The sequence below is a fragment of the Chanos chanos genome, chromosome 3 (assembly GCF_902362185.1).
Source record: "Chanos chanos chromosome 3, fChaCha1.1, whole genome shotgun sequence".
Taxonomy (NCBI): Eukaryota; Metazoa; Chordata; class Actinopteri; order Gonorynchiformes; family Chanidae; genus Chanos; species Chanos chanos.
The window spans coordinates 45,992,937-46,012,229 of NC_044497.1; the positions used below are offsets into that span (position 1 = coordinate 45,992,937).

At 43.8% G+C, this 19,293-nt stretch overlaps 1 protein-coding gene across 1 annotated transcript; it reads left to right on the forward strand.

Annotated features, from left to right (window-relative positions):
- The first annotated feature begins 220 nt into the window (after positions 1-220).
- On the forward strand, positions 221-17,800 carry prag1 (PEAK1 related, kinase-activating pseudokinase 1). The gene is made up of 6 exons (XM_030767944.1): positions 221-292; positions 1,438-1,692; positions 2,311-3,893; positions 11,847-11,986; positions 13,977-14,737; positions 16,687-17,800. The coding sequence occupies exons 1-6, from the start codon at positions 221-223 to the stop codon at positions 17,791-17,793; spliced, it is 3,918 nt and encodes a 1,305-aa protein (XP_030623804.1). The 3' UTR covers positions 17,794-17,800.
- Positions 17,801-19,293: the final 1,493 nt, after the last annotated feature.

Sequence of the window (19,293 nt, forward strand, 5' to 3'; positions counted from 1 at the left end):
CCAGTAGGAACAAAAAACTAATTTGGTCTGGTGGCGTGTAAGTTTTCTCACCAGCGGCTTGTCTTTGGTGTGAGGGGGCAGAGACAGGCAGTGTTGTGGTGTAAAGCTCACCCCCGTGTGATTCAACCCTCCTGCATTCTTTGCATTCCGACCTCCCGGAAGGTTCTGTTGCCTCTGAGGCGTTGTAGAACGTGAGGGAGCATTCTAAACACAGGCCCTCATGGTTCTGGGGGTCATGTGGGATGGACAGAAACTAAGAACCTCTAATTTGGGAGGCCTGGGAAAGCTGAAAGTCACAGAAGTGTATCTCAGATTACAAACAAGGAGGAACTTCTGGCGAGGGAGCCTGAGAAAAGCAAGATAGACAGGGTTAAAATTTTACTGGCACAGGGAGAGGCATTCATACGTCCACATGTCACTCTTTATTAGTGCTTTGACCCTGTTAATGGCTCACTTTTTTAGCGTCTTGTCTTTTATGGAGAGGGAGGGCGTACACATTGTCTTTTAAAAGTGGTTCAAACTCTTATTGACTTCTGAAGCCACAAGATTATAGTACATCAAACTCACACAGCACATTCTCATATAGTCATAACAATTGCTCTTTATTAAAAAGGTTACTTTCCCTTTGGTAATGTTTGTTGATTAGCATGATGCAGTTTATGACAGTTCTTGCTTTTGCATAGCTTTCAGTTCAAAAGTTTCCTCTGAGAGAGAGAGAGAGAGTGAATATGGGGTCACACCTTTTGGTTTTCAGGAGTGGGTGTGAGATACTTTCATCCACGGTCTGTAGACCTCAGTATTTACATAAGACAATATCCATCTCATACACTTGCCCTAGAAGAATTTTTCTGTAGATTATGGGGAAGTTTGAGACTGAGATTATGACTCATTTTCAGGAAACATATATGCTTGAAAAATAACTTGCACTCTTCATCTTTCAATGTGACTTGCAGCAAAGTCACACAGCACTTTAGTGGGTTCCAAAACGCTATGTTTTTTCCTGTAACATTTTTCCCTTTTAATTTCTCCTGTTTGCAAATCTCAGATTAAAGATGTCCAGACACTCAGAATTTTCTCCACAGTTTTAATCCGGTCATCATAATCATGGATTAGTTGGTTGGGCTGTTGCTACCAAGACATATTTGTTTCCGTCTGCGTGGTTGTTAGTGTAATTTTCCATTTCCTCTGAATATACCAGCATGTTCTATCATTTAAAAAAAAAAACCTCTTGTTCAAGCCATTTTTTTGCTGCATTTCACTGAAATTGACTCTCTCTGTTCTCTTTCCAGGCTGCGGTCCTGTCCATAATAACCACAGGTAACACGGCCATCTCACACACAATGTCAAAGCACCACAGGCCCGGTAAAACAGGCTCTTTCCCACATTGACGTGGAGGCAGAAGAGGACAAACAGGAGGGCTGAGGGTCTTGACTGAAGATGTCTGCAGCGTGTGGCGAGTTTGCCGAACACGTGTGGAAACCGGGCTCCTGTAAGAACTGCTTCCAGCCTCGTAGTGCCCACGGACAGGGCATAGCTGGCACCCCCAGCACCAGGGCCAGCGTGGTGGCAGAGGAAGAGGATGGTCTAACCTTCACCTCGCCCTACTCTAAACCCACAATCGCTGTCAGACCCACCATGATGAGCACAGACAACTCAGAGACCACAGTAGACATCAACATGAACACGGAGCAGGTATCTGTGGAAAATGAGCTGAATTAGAACGATAGTAGTAGTGCACTCACTTTCCCTCCGCACGCAAAATATTTCACATTAATGGCCATCTGGACGTGAACTGATCTCATTATGGATGAATCTGTACCATGTTAACGGGAGGTGTAATAGAAGTGATCACCAGTAACATCATTAATAAAGTGCTATGTAAGCAGAAAAACAGAGTGTGAGATATGCAAGTGCAAGCATTTATATGCCATATGCTGACATCAAACTAGATCAAATAGAGAACGTGATAAAAAAATCCCCACTTAATGAGTGTCCTTAACAGTGTTCTTCCAGGATAACTACACTAGTGTATTCTTATTCTATCTTTGGCTGTTTGTTTGTTACCATAACATACTCTTTGTGTGTAACAATACATATTCCATCAAAATAATCTCATGTTGTACCTATTTACGTATTACAGTGCTCTCAAAAACTGTTAATATATTTCATTGTCTGAAACATTATCAGTCATTGTGTATCTCCCTTGTAGTTAGTTTTGTGAATTGAAGCAGTAGGCATCTGAATACTAACTGTAAGACTGGTGCTGATGCTGATATGTGAATATTAATACCTATACCTCTTTGGGTTCAGGATAAACAGAAGAGTTCTATGGACAGTCTGGGGCTGAGGAAGATGCTTGATCAGGCACCTCTCTATATTGACAGTACCAACTGTAGAAAGCCCCTGCTACAGAATGGTGGAATCCCAGGAAAACTAGATTATTCCAGTAGGTTTTCTCCAAATGCTAATTCCTCTCCTGGCTTCCCCAAGGACTCCATGATTATCAGCAGCATTTTTATCACAGAGGAAGATGGACGAGACCCTAATAACCTAAAGGAGAATGGGAACAGCGACCCTTTTAGGCAGCAGGCTGCCAAATCGGTCAAGAACACTTACATGAGTAATGGAGGGGAGTCCCTCCACTGTAACCATGCCAATAGCCCCGCCCAGCGGAACTTGTCCTCAGGTAGCTGCAACAGCTACGGTGAGGCTGTGAACTTAGGGTCTTCTGGGCAGGAAATGCAAGCTCCTCTAGGGATCGCCATCAATGTAATCACAGCCGTTCCCGGGAATGGGGTTAACTCTGCTGCCCAGGAGCCTTCAAGCACTTCCCCCTCTCCTGCCATGACACCAGACTCTAACCATGCCAGCCTGTCTGACTCCTGCTCATACTGCAGCAGTGTTGACTCGCTGACGGGACCAGATGTTTTTGCCCCAACCTCTGGACCTGAGAGCCCACGGAATCCTTCAAATACAGCAGGTTCCGACAATGGTCACGTCCGGAGGTCTAACACAGAACCTATTTATGCTGAGAGCACCAAACGAAAGCAAAGGATGCAATGCGATGGGAAACCCCAGCAGAGGTCCAAACTGGATGTAGCGGTTAACAGTGGAAGCGAGGGTCAAAAGGCGACCATCACAGTCATGGCAGCTCACACAGAAGAGAATAACCGGACATTCTACCTGAGTAGCCCGGATTCAGCTGTCAGCACGGAGTGGCCCCACTTCAGCCCTACCACAAACCCTGCCTTCTCCTGGCCCTCCACTCCTGTTTCCATGGAGATCACCTCCCCTGCTCCCAGCCAGTCACCCAAACCCCAGTCAAGCCCCCCCATCCCCCCAAAGAGGAGCACTCGCTCCCCAAAACTGGGCACCTCCAGCCTTTCCCCAGTGCCTCTTCCTGAACTCTCCATCCATACATCCCTGTCTCCCAGAGAAACAACAATAAAATGTTCCCAGGTTGATGTCCACACCTCTGGTACCTCAGCTTCCCACCTTGAGAGGAGACACAAACTGCATAGCACTGGCTGGAGCATGGAGGGCCGTATTGAGGAAGAGGAGGAGGGTGAACGAGACTCTGAGGAGAGAATCCCCCAGGAAGGAGGCTCACAAAATGGGTCTCAAGGGCCGATCAATGGATCTGCTGTCTGGAGGAGGTCCAAAGACCGGAGCTCTGGGACTCAGGGTGAGAGTAACGCAACGCCAGGCACCACCAACAATGGTGCCAGTCAGAATCAGAGGGGCATCCATGCGGAGGAGGGCAGACAGAGCAACAGTATGCTGGCCAGTGCAACGAATCCTGTTCCTGTTGCCCATGCAACAGAGATACCAGCTACAAGGATAGCAAGCAGGGATCCAATACCTCCGCCGCCTCCACCCAAAAAACACCACAGGTAAGGAAAGGTTTGAATTTTCACTTATTTCTGTGTAGCAGCAGACTGTGAGAGAGGCGAGAAGTGGAAAAAGTTGTCTGTATGGGTAAAAGGATTTTATTGCCATTATTTAAAATGTGAAGTCAAAGACTGCGGGGGAGAGGGGGGTTTGGACACTCGTTAGTGATATTTAGGTACACTGGTACATATAGTAATGGATTTATGGAAAAAGCTTTCGTGTATATTTTGGTTTTTCAGCCAACTGAAATGGAAAAGATTTGTTTAAGTGAACATTGGCTTTGGATGACTGACGTGTCTCAGTGTTGTGAGTCAGTGAGCTGTGTTAGTTCATTAGCCAAACTGTTGTATTACACGCAATCACCTGTGACATCAAAGGTCACCAGACAAGCAACAATGAAGACGTGTTCAACTTTTTAAGGGCTGTTGTAACTTTGAATTCAAAGAGTCAAGGGTTTAGCCTGAGAAATATATATACAGATATATATATACAGAATTTTGAACAGTGGGGTTTTTAGGATAATAATATATGTCACATTCAGTTGGTGTTATTTTTTCTGAAGGATTTTGCTGCCGAATAATTTAAGTACCTTTTTGCTTCACTTGTAAATTGTAGGGATGATGAACTTTGGCAGTGTGGCTCTCTCTCTCTTTCTCTTGCTCTCTCTTTCTCTCTCTTTCTTTTTTTCTCTCACCCCCCCCCCCCCCTTCTCTTTTTCTCTCTCTGAATCCCTAATCAGCTGACTATGGCCCATGTTTGACCACGTGCAGTTTTGCAAGCTATACACGATGCTCCTTTGTTTGTTTGCAGTGAAGCAAGCCTGTTATCTCTCTGTGTTCTTCTTGCTCTTTCTCTCTTTGTTTTCAGTCAGGGATTTTTCAGCCCGTATCAGCCTCCATTCCAGTTCCCTGGAACCGTTCAGTTTGTTCCGGAATGATTCTGAATGAATGCCTTGTTCCATTAGCACCAGTGTAACTTCTCATTCTGATCTGTATACAGAAATGGCTGTAAAAAAGTTCCGCATCGTGTTGTCAGTTTGTTTTGGCCACTCCACAGAGGTGTTCAGTGAAAAGATACTCGTCGTTTCACAGATGTGTGAAAGAATCAATTCTGTACATCCATGCATTCTGTTTGGCTTGGATACATACTCTGTATTTGCGTAAAGACATGATTTGTGAGACGTGTTTTGGCTTTTTGAACAACATTCCCAAGTGTAAATCTCTGTCATATGGTGCTGTCGCCCATCAGAGATATTTTAATATGGGGTGGTTCTTATTTGATCTCTCGGCTCTCTTTCCCTGACGCATGGACGGAAGGCAGGCAGAGGTGGTTGAGTATAGACACGCACAGACTCAAAGGACCATTTCAAAATAAACCCTATCTTAGATAGGCCTGTTTATGACTAAAATACAACCGAGAATTTCTGTCGCCTGTTGCTGAGCTGCTTTCGGGTTCAGGTGCTTGGTCAACAAGAGATTCCGTCTCCAAGGAGATTGGTATCTTAGCATTCAGAGCACAGCCTTTTTTAAACCTGATGGAGTGGGGTATGGAGTATCGTGTATTCAAATAGGATAGTCATAAGTTTTGTTTTCTGTGGGAGAGAGGAGTGACCTAAATGGTAGCAGTTCATTTGGCTAAGCTCTTGAAGATTGATGTTTCATTGGTTCCTGACAGAAGAAGGTTGTTTGGGTGCATTGATGGTGGCTGTATTTTGTCAGGCTTGAATGGAATACAGCAACTCTGTCACGGGAAATCCCTTTCTCTCTGTAACAAGTTCATCAGTCTGACACTCTAAACTTCTGAAAATGAAACAGATTTGCCATAGACACACACACACACACACACACACACAGACACACTTGCGCACGCGCACGCACACACACGCACACGCACACACTCCTCAAAACACTCTGACTGCTGGATCGTCAAGTAAGTGCCACTGCTCATATTTCACAGGACCCTTATTTTTGTTGTAACACTAGGAAGTTGATATATCTTCTCACTGTTGTGACACAGCTAGCATGGCGCTCTGATAAAAATACGCCTTTTTGAATGCATGTAAGAACATGTCTTGCTCAGAGATGGTTATGCTTTCAAGTATATTTTGTTTATTTCTTTTGTATCTCACACCAAGCTATGCCTATGCACAGCAAATTAGACCAAAACATAATAGCTGAGGGTTTACTGTGTTTTGGTTAGAGACAATAGAATTTTAATTCTAGTCAGGAACTCCAGGTCCGCTTTACCCAATGATACCTCATTTATGGACTGTTCATTTACCTGAACTTGCACTTTGAATCTTAAACAATATGTAGAGTGGACTTTTAAGTCAAAGATTTGCATTATATCCTTTTTTTTGTTTTTTGTTTTTTGTGGGGTTTTTTGTCAAGTTATGACAAATAGGAGTAGGCAAAGCTATGAGCAAGCATTTTTTACGAATGAATCATTGAAGAAGCAGATGGTTTGGAAGTCTGTCTTTCTCAGAACCATCCGCAGCGTATAACTTCAGTCCATAAGTAGAACTCTTGTAAATGGACGCTGTTGCCACAGTGGCAGGTGTTGTGTTGTACAAATGTTCTAAGACCATTAGGCCAGTTGGCCCTACCTCTGTCTGACCAATCCAAACACAGATAAATGTGTGCATATGTCAGTCAGTATCAATTAGGAAAGACAGAGAAAGTTCTGGAGAGGTTTTATAGAGCAGATTGTTGCCCCTGGTGATTGTCCCCCTTTACCCCCACCCTCAGGATTCACTCTGTCCCTCCAGGAGGACAGAGAATAGATAGCATCTAGTTGCTAGGTTTAAAATGCCACAGAGAGGGAGACGTGTGTGGATGCTATGAGATATGGGTGTTTTAATTTGCACTGATAAAGGTTGCCATCGCTTTATTTGTGGCGAGAGACTTTAAATACACGCCGGGCACTTGTTCAGGGGCGTGCTCTCTTACTTTGGACTTGTTTTTAACAGAGTTCAGCATCTTCCACTTGAACATCCATTCATATTGAATATCATATGGAGAGGTAGGTGGATGATGGCTGTCCTTCATAATGCTCTTTGTGAAAACCTGTTTGTTTTGAGGTCTTCTAATTACTATTTTTGTTTAACTTGATTAATTCTAAATGTGTGTTTCAGCTCGCCAAAATCTGCTGGAAGATAGAATGTGCTGCACGTCTGAGTGGTGTTTGAGATGACTGAAGAGAGAGAGAGAGAGAGAGAGATAGAGAGAGAGAGAGAAAGCAAGAAAGATTACGTGTGTTACCTGTGTGTGGACGTGTGGCTTAGCAGGAACTTGACTGCACTTTGATGTTCCACTTGTACACAGCACTCAGTGTGCTCACTGACCTTTCTAGAAGCTTGTGGTCCGCTTTTCAGGTACATGGAAATACCGTGTTCTGATCTGGTTCTCTGTTTCACATTAAATCTTAATGTAGACCTGAATGCCAAGTGCAGAGGGTTAACCAATGAATAGCTTGACCGGTAGAACTGGCATTGATTCAGCCAGTAAAGATACGGTTCATTGGTTCTCCCAGTTGTGGTACCTGTTGAATTGACCTGCTTCTTTTCTCCTGTTTAGGAGATCCAGTAATGGTTCTAAATGGTCTGTATATGCCAAACGCTGGCCAGGGATGCCCTCTCTCACAGCTCTTGGCACCAAGGCTGTTAAATGTGGCCCAAAGCCCAGAAATGTGGCTTTCGGTTGAAAAAGAGAGAGGCTGGCTCCCTTTTTCAGGACTCTGATTATGTAAACTTCCTTCTGTGTCCCAGAACCTCCTGAGGGAGAGTAGAGTGGTTGGAAGCAGTGATCCGTATGGATGGAGCGGGAAGCTCCTTCCATAAAAGCCGCGGCGGTATCAGAATGTTAAATCGCTTCAATCCGGTGAGCATGACTGAGGCGGCAGAGTGGCGGGAGAGCGGTAAATCTCACTCAAGTGCTCACCGGCCCAGTTACCAGCACAGGCACCGTGTTGGTGGAGAAAGCTCACGACGCGACATATCTTTGACCTTGCCTTCACGCCGTGCGATGTTTGGATACAAAAACCAGTCTCTGCAAGAGAGAAAGAGATTGAAAATAAAGAGGAGGTTAGAGCGAGAGAATACTGTGGGAGAGAGTGAGCGAGAGAGAGAGAGCAGAACACTGAGTGAGAGATTAGGTTGAAGCAGGAAATGAGATTTCCAAAGAACAAGAAATCAAGAGAAGAGAACGGGGAAAAAATTCAGATGAAAAAGAGAGGGAGACTTCCAGTGTGATTGAGTCAGTGGAAAAGAAAGAAGATTAAAAGGTTGAGATAACCGAGATGAAAAGTCAAATGCGCGGTGTATACACAGAGAAAGCGCAGCTTGTCGGAATAAACAGATTCTGTTTCTCATTAATTTGGTTATGAAATGCCCTGGCATGGAAGAGATATTTTACAGTTGCTTCTGACCCCTGTGTGTGTTCACATGACCCTGTGCCAGACACAATAGAGCCTTTTCTTCTGTTGGGTTAATCAGTGTCTGATTGTTCAGTGCTGAAGGGTGGTTAAGAAACGCCAATGCTGAGCCTCTCTCTGTACTGATACAAAACCACACAAAGAGCATGACTCAAACGTTCACCCAGCCTTGTTAGTTCAAACCAGGGAGTTTTGGGTTTTCATTTTAACTGATGCCAAGACAAAGCAGACATATTACAATTTATATTTGTTGACAATTCTGTTGCAGGAAAGCTATTGTTCTTTGGTTTACTGGCAGTTTGTTAATACTAATTTACAAAAAAGGTCATCTGGAGGTCTTTGACAGCACTGTTGTTTGATGTAATAGTTTGTTTTATTTTTATTTATTGCCTTTGGGAATAATGTTAAGATTGTCAGTCCATTGGTTCTGTATTGACCAGAACATTCTCCAAGTGCAATTATAGAACTTTTATCCAGTGCAGTGTCAATATTTTTCCATCAAGAGCGTTCGTAATGTATTGTAAATGCATTTTGTGACAGACAGGAAGTACTTAAAAGGAGGGAAGGTGTCATGAACCGAAACATGCTATTAATAGCTTACAGAAATAGAACGGTTATTGTCATCAGTGAAATGTTTAAGAACCACTCTCCACACAACGCCACACTGGTTGAGCTATGTTCCCCAAGATCATTTTAGCTGTTTGCAGAAAGATTCAATAATCTATCTCATTCTTGCCTGCTACACCCCTCTTAACCATACGATTCTCATCACAGAGCCAGACCCTTCAGATTCATTGATTTTTAATAGCCATTTCTCTGTAAGGGGTCTGTGATAACAAATCGTTGGTTTGTGATGATTGCATCTTTAAAAGGACAAAAGACCTTGTCGATATCTGAAACGTGATGTTTTCAATTAAATAAACTAATTTTGTTTATGTATAAAGTAGTTATCATCAATGAACCGAAAATCTTGAAAAACTTGAACATGAAATCGTGGTGGGCGGAGCTGTAAGGTAAACAGATGTTCAAAATGATTACGAAAACACAGACATCAGTCACACGTGAAAGACCGAAAGGCGAAGGAAGTTGTGGTGTCCTACTTTTAGATTTCTCCACCACACAGAGAGAAGAACCGGAGATCCACAAATAAAAAAAGATCATGATGACTCAGGAAATGTGCGTGCGTATGCATGCAACAGAGCGAGTACAAGAGACGCTTGACACTTTTTTTCACGGTTTTACACCGCGGCACCAGTTTAGTGGAACGCAGCTCAGGTTTCAAAACCGCCAGGTCTGACGGTCCCATCGCCCCACAATATATTTTTATTCCGGATTTACGTCATGTAACCATGCGTTTCTCTGCCATACGCCTCCCCTCTGTGCATCAGTGTACAAAATGTGTCCTTTCCTTAGATTCTCGATGGCCTCGAAGATTACGCATACACTTCATTGGACTTTCCAGTCTTTAGTTACGAAGCCTTGCCTTGGTGATAGATTTTCGTGTGTGTATGTGTGTGTATGTGTGTATTTGTCTATGTAGGCTACAGGCTGTATGTATCAATCTAAGTCTATTGCTGGAGTGGTGTAACCTTGGGCTGAAGGTGTCTGCAGTGATGCAATACTTAATGCTACGGTTACTTGGCTGTGGATATCACAGAGCACTATTCGTCTGTGTGAAGGATGAGAGAAACGAGATACTTAAACAGCTGTGCGCACACACATATATGCACAAATACATAGGCTCACTTTTGCTCATTTAATAAATCTGTAATCTTAACCAGGAGTGTACCCACAAATGTGTTTGTGTACATAGGTACACTGATAACTGTGTGTCCACAAAGATGTATAAGACCCACTCTGATGGTTAGTACCCTCTCTCTCCCTCACTCACACACAAACACACACACACAGACCTGTGCTTTGGCATCGCCACAGGCTTTAATCCTCATTCATTGTAGGTCTGAGAGGATATTTGATCTTGGACAGTTTGAGTGTGTGTGTGTGTGTGTGTGTGAGTGAGTGGAGCTGTTGAGGTAGTTTATGGTATGATTTACATTAAAGGGTTATCAAATTAAGCCATCAGTCTGCGATAAAAGAGACAGAGAGAGGGAGCAATCAGTGATCCGGTCATTTTAACTATCAAGTCCCCTAATGCTGTCCTGAATTGCTGTCACTCAAGCCAATTGGACTCAGTGATCAGAGGATCTGCCCAGGTAAATGAGCACTCATTCACACACAGCTTAGGTTATTTCAGATGAGAGAGAGAGCGCTACTCCATCCTGAGAACTGAAAATAGTTTCTCCACAGAGATAAAGAGCGAGTTTAATGGTGATGCCTGAGGACCTTTATGTCCAAAGAGGAATGGTGTGGGTTTTTTTTTTTTTCAATTTTAATCACACTAGAGGAATCAGCACAGTCAGAATGACTGACTGCCTATGTGTGTCTGAGCATGTGCCCAGGCAGAGAGAGTCTGATGCTCGTGCCTGAGGCTGTGAGCTTTGTGTCCTGAAAGGAGCGGTCTTTAGGTAGACTCGGGTCTTTGCCCCGCATATCAATGTCAGGGCCGTAGATTTGTTTACATTGAGAGATTTATGTCTGTGAGTTTTTGCGGTATAATTACACATGGGACTCAGTGATTTGCAGGGTAATGTACTGTTCCCTACTCTGCCGTTGTTTATTTGCGAAGATTTCGTGTCGTAGTTGACGATACTACCTCTGCATGAGTCTCTATCGGTTTCTGAATTTGATATGCATTGATTTGTCTGTCTGCATGCAGATTTGCAGTGCACGTATTTGGCTGTGTGTGTGTGTGTGTGTGTGTGTGTGTGTGCGCGCGTGTGTGTGCGTGCTTAAAAGACAGTAAGAGCTATAATTGTATTCTAAAGTATCATGAGGCTGAAACAAGATCAGGAAAATGAGAAACATGATCTCTCACAAGAGGAAGTGGACCTCTTCACGCTCTGCTTGACAGAGGCAGGTTGCTTTGTGTACAAAATTGCATTATGATGAGTGGTGATATGCGAATCTAAATGTTCCTCCATAAACGGACACATGGAGCAGTCAAAACAGGACACATGACAGCTAAAGAAATGAAGGCTCACCTCTGAAAACAGTGGAAAGATTCGGAGGAAGACAGATCTCTCCGACAGAGCTCGAAAGGTTTAAGTGGCTGCGTGTACTTTGGTGTGTGGACTTGTTTGGGAAAATCGTGGAAAGATTGTTTGACATTTTTTATGATCTTGATCTTGGAGGATAAGCTGAGTCGAGTTGAGTTTGCATTTGTTTTGATAAGATGATTGCCTCTCCAGTGCCCATGGATTCTTGGCATAATGAGTTGTCAAGACTCCATCATTAAGAGAGAGAGGGACAACACTGATGTGGTATGTTGACAAGGCGCATTAGAAGCTTCCTTAAGCTGTTGAGTGAGTATGTGTGTTGTGTGTGTGTGTGTGTGTGTGTGTGTGAGAGAGAGAGAGCACATTAACCCTTGCACTGTATGATAACTGATCTTCTCTTCTCGGCAGGGTGTGTGGTAAAATGAGTCAGAGCAATGTGGAGCTGGATCGTCTCAGTCAGCAGGGTTCTGTGGAGAATCTGACCCAGTCGCTGCGTGGCCTCAGTAATTTCACCACCACTTCCTCAGACAGCCTTCACTCTGAACCCGGTAAGTATCTCAACACACCCTCAATCCTTCAGAACGCTCAGGTACAGCCAGCACCGGAGGCCCCTGGGATATGGAGTTCGCTGACTCACCTGCTGTTGTGAATATGAAAAAAAAAACAAAAAACTTGACATTGGGCTAAAACAATGAACTAGACTGTGAACGCAACAGGGGATTCCAATAAAATTGTGCAGGTTGCTTGGGTACTCAAATTTATGATTGCTGATTTTCAAGTGCAAGATTTCTTAGATTGGAATTCATTTTAGAATTATTATACTGTCCGCTAAGACCTACGTTGTGACGGTTAATCCATGAGGTCACTGCTAAGGAGTGCTCTTATACATGCATTTGCTCTGGTGAGTGTGTTATACAAATAGAAATTCATAACACAGTTTGAGTAAATTTTACACTAGTGAATTTGCTGGGTGCGTGTAGATATTGAACTGTCAGCACGATTTTAGATGCAGGACTTGTGCTGTGTCGAAAACCCTATGGTCTATCTAAAGCAAAGGTCATCTCGTTATAACATCCATGGAATAGGTCTTAGGCCTATTGTTTTACTCAAATTCCCCTTTTTTTTGCTGCTGACAGGCTCAATGTACAACCTACGTCATCATGCACAAATACAGCTACAGGTCTAAGGTTAAGGCATTAAAAGTCATCCTGTTTTGCGTCACAATTTTCTTGTTTGTGGTTCAAACCCCCCCCCGATGTGTCTCTTGCATCTCCTTCTGCCTGACGGAAGCAGGGGAGGAGGTAATTATGGAGATAGAGAGGGTAAATTAGGGTGTAGTTACTGTATATCAGAGGGAGTTTTCCTTCAGATTTCCCCCCTCTATAAAGGCTCTAATCGTGGGTTCCAGCTCTAAATGAAACCACGCACTGACGAGCTGTTTGGAAGTTCACTCACTTGGACGTCTCAAGACTCTTTCATTTGCTTGTCTTGGAATGAACAAACAGACATTGGTTTAGCGAGATTTTTTTTTTCTCCGCCTGACGCAGAGTTTAAAAAGTTTTTTGAAAAACTTTTTTCAGACTTCTCAATAGGTCTGCTTTTTTCTCTGCAACCTACCCGGCCTCAGGATAGGAGTCTTTTCACTTGAACTTGTTTTGATCCTTGTAATAAGAATAAAGTCATTATTGAATGTGAAGTGATTATATCTGTGGTCAATAATTCACAGCATTGGAGATAGCTTTAGCGTATGTATGACACTCACGTGGGAACTATATATCTGCTTACAGTAGACCCCAGTGTAATTGTGTCTACACTGGAATAGGGTGTAGTGCTTCTTTGGGTTTGTCTTGCCAGGGTTACTACGTGTTCCATATATGGGTCATACTATACAGGTTTATTATGGATCCAGTGGGGTGTGTGAATCAATACAGGTGCCTAAGGCGTTTCCCTGTAAAACATTAACTAACCCGCAGCAGGGAGAAGTCAGTGTTCCAGTGTCTCCATACCTTTTATTTTATCAGTCCCAGCCTCTGCTGAACTCAGTTTCTGCCTTTATGGCACCATACACTAGACTTATCTGCAATGCAACAGTATTAGCAGCAGAGAAACACGTGTACCTCGACACTCAGTCAGTTGATCTTAAGATGAAGTGTGACATTTTAATAATTTTTTTTAAATAAATTTAATAATAATTGCCAGTTTATCCTTATACAGCTCCTTTGACATTGCTAAGGAGTTTTTGTTTGTGTTTTTTTTATGAGGGAGTACAGCGGTGTTAAACTGTTTTAATGCATTTCCACTGGTATGTGTCATAGAATTCTTTCTAATCATTGTTTAAGACTGCCTTTAACATTTTTCAAGTGTATCAGAATGGAATGAAGAGTTGTGCTTGTTCTCTCTTGTTCACTTAAGTCACACAGGCTGACTTTGGCAACATCTTACAGATGCATCATCTAATAATATCTGTTCTCCCTCTCTCTTTCTCTCTCTCTCTTACTCTCCCCCTCTCCTGCTCACTACCTCTATCTCTCTCTCCAGGGCCCCAGGATTCCGCCCTTCACTCTTGCCCGTCCCCCTTTCCAAGCAGCCCTTTAACCCCCTCTCCTGGGTCACCCCAACCTGACCCGTTTCCTAGCAACAGTCTGGGGCGCCAGCTACAGCCTCCTCCATTACCGGAAAAGAAGATGGTGAACCGAACCGTCTCCGCCCCCGGCGAGGTGGTGGTGCGGGGTCGCCCGCGTCTCCCTTTCAGCGGCTCAGAGGGGAACGTGTGTCGTCCAGACAGCATCCCCCAAACTCCGTCCAGTCCCGTGGAGGCTCGTCCTTGCTACTCTTCCAACGACTCTCTGGAGCGCTGCCAACCCCCCTTCAACCGAACCATCCGCTCCCGGACCCTGGAGGAGCCCCAGGTCAAAGGCACCGGTCGTCTCGGGGGTCACAGTCGGGGTAGCTTGACCTCATGTTCATCTCCGCAGCTGAGCGCCCCTTCCTCAGGCCTGGTGCCCACCCCAGTCTCAGGTACAGGCTCCACCCTACAGCTGCAGACCCTGCTCAGTAACATTGACAGCCGTGAGGGCATCTACTCGAAACTGGGAGGCCTTTATGCAGAGTCCCTCCGCAGGCTGGCTCTGAAATGCGAGGACCATTTTACCCGTAGTCAGAAGAACCCACTCCAATTTGATGAGAGCAGCTGGTCCCTTTTCAAACTTACCTGCAACAAACCCACCTGCCTGTCAGGAGACGCTGTATACTACTCAGCATCCTGTGCCTCGGATACCAACAACATGTATGCGGTCAAGGTGTGTATGTGTGTGCGTGTGTGTTTTGTACTTCATTTTGAAAATGCATGATAGACTTAGACTGCTTTTATCGTCATTTCCACATATGCATGTCTCATACATACAGGGGAATGAGATTGCGTTTCACAGGGACCATAGCGCCACGTTAAACAAATAACGCACAATAAGTATTAAAAACAAAGTAGTAATAAGTAGTTAAAGACATATCCTAAGTTTAAAGAAATATCCTAAGTAGTTAAAGAAATATATTGGGACTGCATAATATACAAAAAACCCTGTACATACTGTAAATATTAAAAACAAAAAAGTTCTGTGCTCAAAAACAAGCTCAGAGAGGAAGAAGGCTTAAGCAAGTGTGTGTGTGTGTGCCTTTGCATGTGCTTGTGCGCATGCAAGGGTGCGCGCGCGTGTGTGTGTGTGTGTGTGTGTGTGCTCAATTTCAAAGAAACTTCTGTTTAGCAGAAGTAACTTCAGATTTTCCTTATGACTGTGTTAACTTGTGGGAATGATACTGTGTCCTGGTTTGGGTCTTTGTCCTCGTGTTGCCTACCAGGCACTTGCAGTCCTGTACTAACAGAATGCTCTAAAATATCTTCTTGGAAAGAATGTGATGTTTATCCATGGAAATGTATGTGAGACACAACAAAGTGTGTGAAAAAGGAAAAATACAGAATGTTTGTGAGACACGCGTTATAAAGCAGCCTTGAGGGCCACTGTGTTATTTTAAAGAGCGTGAGAATCTACTGGGCAGAGTCAGTAGATCACACTCATGTTCTCTGTTTGACCGAAACAACTGTGAGAGAGCAGCTCGTCTGTCGAGGTCATTTTGGCTACTGACAAAAATCCCCTCACGCAAACACACACACACACACACACACAAAAACGTTACCATGCAGTAAACCAAGCCCTCTAAAGTTGACCACAAAGAAAAAGGTACAGAGGAAGAGAGAAAGAAAACAGAGAAAGGTGTGGGCATCTCTGCAAACTGCATTTGCTATAGTTAATGGTATGGAAAGGGAGAAAAACACAAGAGTGAGAGAACATTCATCCAGTCAGACCTTTGACATTTAGTCATTAGAGATGTGTAAGGAGTCAACAGCTGCAGTAAGAGAGTGCTGTAGGCTTTCTCTTCTTGCTTAATGTCAGCGTGTGCATTAATCTTTACATGCCACACCCTCATTGTGAAAACTATGTTAGTACTCACGTACACGCTGATACGCACGCCAGTAAACCCAAACACATGCTCAAACATACACACAGACAGTCTTATATACACAGACAAGCATTTGACGTCACTGTGGATGAAATAACCATACGCTCGGTTTAAATCAGACCATCAGTGTCGTCAGAATTAGTCACTGTGTGTTGTGTGTCTATAAAGAAGGGCAGGGCAGTCGGGCACAGAAACTGATTTGTTGAGTAATATTGTGAAAAATCGTTTGGTTTCCCTGATTGAAACAGAGATCAGAGTGAATACAGATATGACTGAACTTTAAATCTGTTCCAGTTATTGACTGTTGTGGAAATGAGCTTAACATTGTATTCACGGTCATTTTGCTACACAGAGATGTTTACTAGCATTTCAGTGGAGTTAGCATTTAGCCTAATTGTTATAATATAGGACTGTGTATCAGCTTATTGCTTTTTCGCCGTGATGTTGTTATGAAACATTGGCCCCTCTTCACAGTGTCTGCAATAATTATGCATTAGCATAACAACCACATACACGAGTACAGTCTACTTTCTGCTGCACACCGATATAATTATATTATAGTATGTGAAATAACCAATTCATAGTCACTGTTGTTGTAAGTACACAAATCCTCCTACAAACAAAATGCACCTGCAGAGTCCATAAGTATGTCATAATTTGGGAGATTTCATGTGAAGTGGAGCTACAAGATCCCACTTTGATCTCCTTTCGTTCCATTTCTTCCTTTCTCATACAGATCTGTAAGAGCCAGACTCCAGACGCTAAGCAGGCACATCTGTACGGTCTGTCAGTCCAACAGAGTATACCTCCACACTTTAACATCCAGCAAGACTGTGGCCACTTCATTGCCTGTGTTCCTCAAAGCATGCTGCCCAATGAGGAGCCTTCAGCCGGGGCCCCGGGCTCCTCGGGGGGGCCTGCACCTCCAGCACAGGGCGAACAGGAGCGAGTGGTGGTCATTACCCGTGAAGTCCCGCATCAGAGTGCAGCAGATTTTGTGAAGGAGTGGGCATCCTTCCATCAAGCCCACCCAGAGGTGTATGAACGACGCGTCTGCTTCCTCCTCCTGCAGCTGTGTAACGGACTGGAGCACCTCAAATCTCATGGGGTCACTCACCGTAACCTCTGCCTTGAGAATTTGCTCCTGGTACCTCACCGACGCAGCCCACTAAACACAGATGACACTCAACAGCAGCACCTTCCACGTCTACTCATCAGCAACTTCGCTAAAGCCAAGCAGCGAGGTGACCAAGACACCTCGTCGGCCAACGCGGACCCACGGCTCAAACGTGACCACGCTCGCCTGGCCCCAGAGATAGTCTCGGCGGCACAGTACCGTAAATTCGATGAGTTCCAGGCTGGGATTCTCATCTACGAGCTCCTCCATCAGCCCAACCCATTTGAGGTGAGCCCAGCTCTGAAGGAGCAGGATTACCGTAGTGAGGACCTCCCTGCCATTCCAGCTGTGTCCCTCTACTCCTCAGGCCTCCAAAGGCTGGCTAGGCTCCTGCTCCAACCAGACCCCATCAAACGTATCCATATTCATGATGCCAAACGGGCTCTTCATTGCCTTCTCTGGGGCCCCCGTAAGGACCTGATGGAACAACAGTGGGGTTCTGGAAGAGTAGGAGGACCAGAGGGGCTTAGGCACGAAGGTTTGCTGAACTGGTTGGATGTGAAAAGGGCTTTGCTGATGATGAAATTTGCTGAGCGTTCTTTAGAGCCAGAGAGAAATGCAGAATTAGAGGACTGGCTGTGCTGTCAGTATTTCTCAATGGCTCACCCGCTGTCTCTCTGCCATACGGCAGAACTGCTGTACTCACTTAAAACCACCACACACTGAGAAGAGAGTTTGTGTATGTAAAACTTAAACATCAGTCTGTGGGTTCAAGAACGTCTCTCTGTGTGTGTGTGTGTGTCTATAAAAATCAGTTTAAGAGTGTGTGTGTGTGTGTGTGTGTGTGTGTGTGTGTGTGTGTGTGTGCGCGTGTGTGTGCTTGTGCGTGAGATGTCACAGATGTTATTTGACAAATACTGTGATATACTGACTGCAAGGTTCAGGAAGACTCCGTCAATCTGCCATCCCAACTCCGTCCACACATTATATAACACAGTATTCACACTGCCAAAGATGGACAGCCTAACACATCCACTCTACACTCCAACGAGTATCAAAGGAAAGAAGAAATTTCATAACTCTGAGAAGATCCATTTTGGTGTTGTTCTTCTATGTTTCCATTGATGAGAATTCTGACGTTTTATGCAGAGTAACAGAGAGCTGATATTTTCTGTATGTGTGTAAACAGATATGGAGAAAAGAAATTATGTGGATCCACCACATCAGCATCTGTATGGAGCCCTACAATTAGAACTGCGTTTGACATTATCTCCATTTTGTATTTACTTCACCTCTGGGTAGATAAAGATAAAAAAAAGAAAAGAGAGAGAGACAGTGACTCCATCCATTTCTCTTTTCTTTCCTGTTTTTAAACAGATACTCTCTTTATTCTAATGTTCTTCTCTAGTGTATCAGTAACTACTTTCTCTGTAAGTGTTTACCTACATTTCTCATATGACTAACATAACAACATTTAACACTCTTTTAACCTGGACTGTTTAGTCTTACCGCTGTTAATAAACCTCATTTAAGGATTTAACTATTCAGTGTAACTAATGACTGAACTATACTAAAACAAAAACATCTAAACCATCCTTCTTCCTTCCTCTTGGTTTGTTTGCCATTGGCAGAAAGCTGTAGAAAAGCCTTTGGGGGGGGGGGCCTCCTGGTGTTAAAGTGTAAACTGAGCCCCCCTTAAAGTGAATGTGAATGAACACACACCCTTTCTTTAATGGTCTGCCATACGCTGATTCAGGGAAAAGCTCCCACAGAAAAAAACTCTGCACTCAGAGCAGAGTGGATGTGTTTCCTTGTTAAAAGTAGCATTGTAAAAACCCAGGACATATCATCTTCCTTTGAATTGGAAACACATACGGGTTTAATCATCCCCCACTGGTCCGGTTCCCTTTGAACATTATCTGACACAAACCCATAAAAATGACCAATAAGGTTTGATGTTGGTTCAGATGTGTTTTCACTGCTACTCCTGCTTTTTTTTTTCTTTCAAAACTCAAACACCTTGTGAAAAGTATGTTTATTAATGTTAATATATTTGTTGATAGTTAGAGTGCCTTTTGTTCTCTGTCTAAGAGTTTGGGGAATACAGAATGGAGGAACCAAATGTAAATCTATGACAGTATACCCAATTCACCGTTCACACTGAAAACTGTGAAACTGGAATTTCACAGAAAAGGTCTGGAGACAAAAATTTTATATGTACATAAC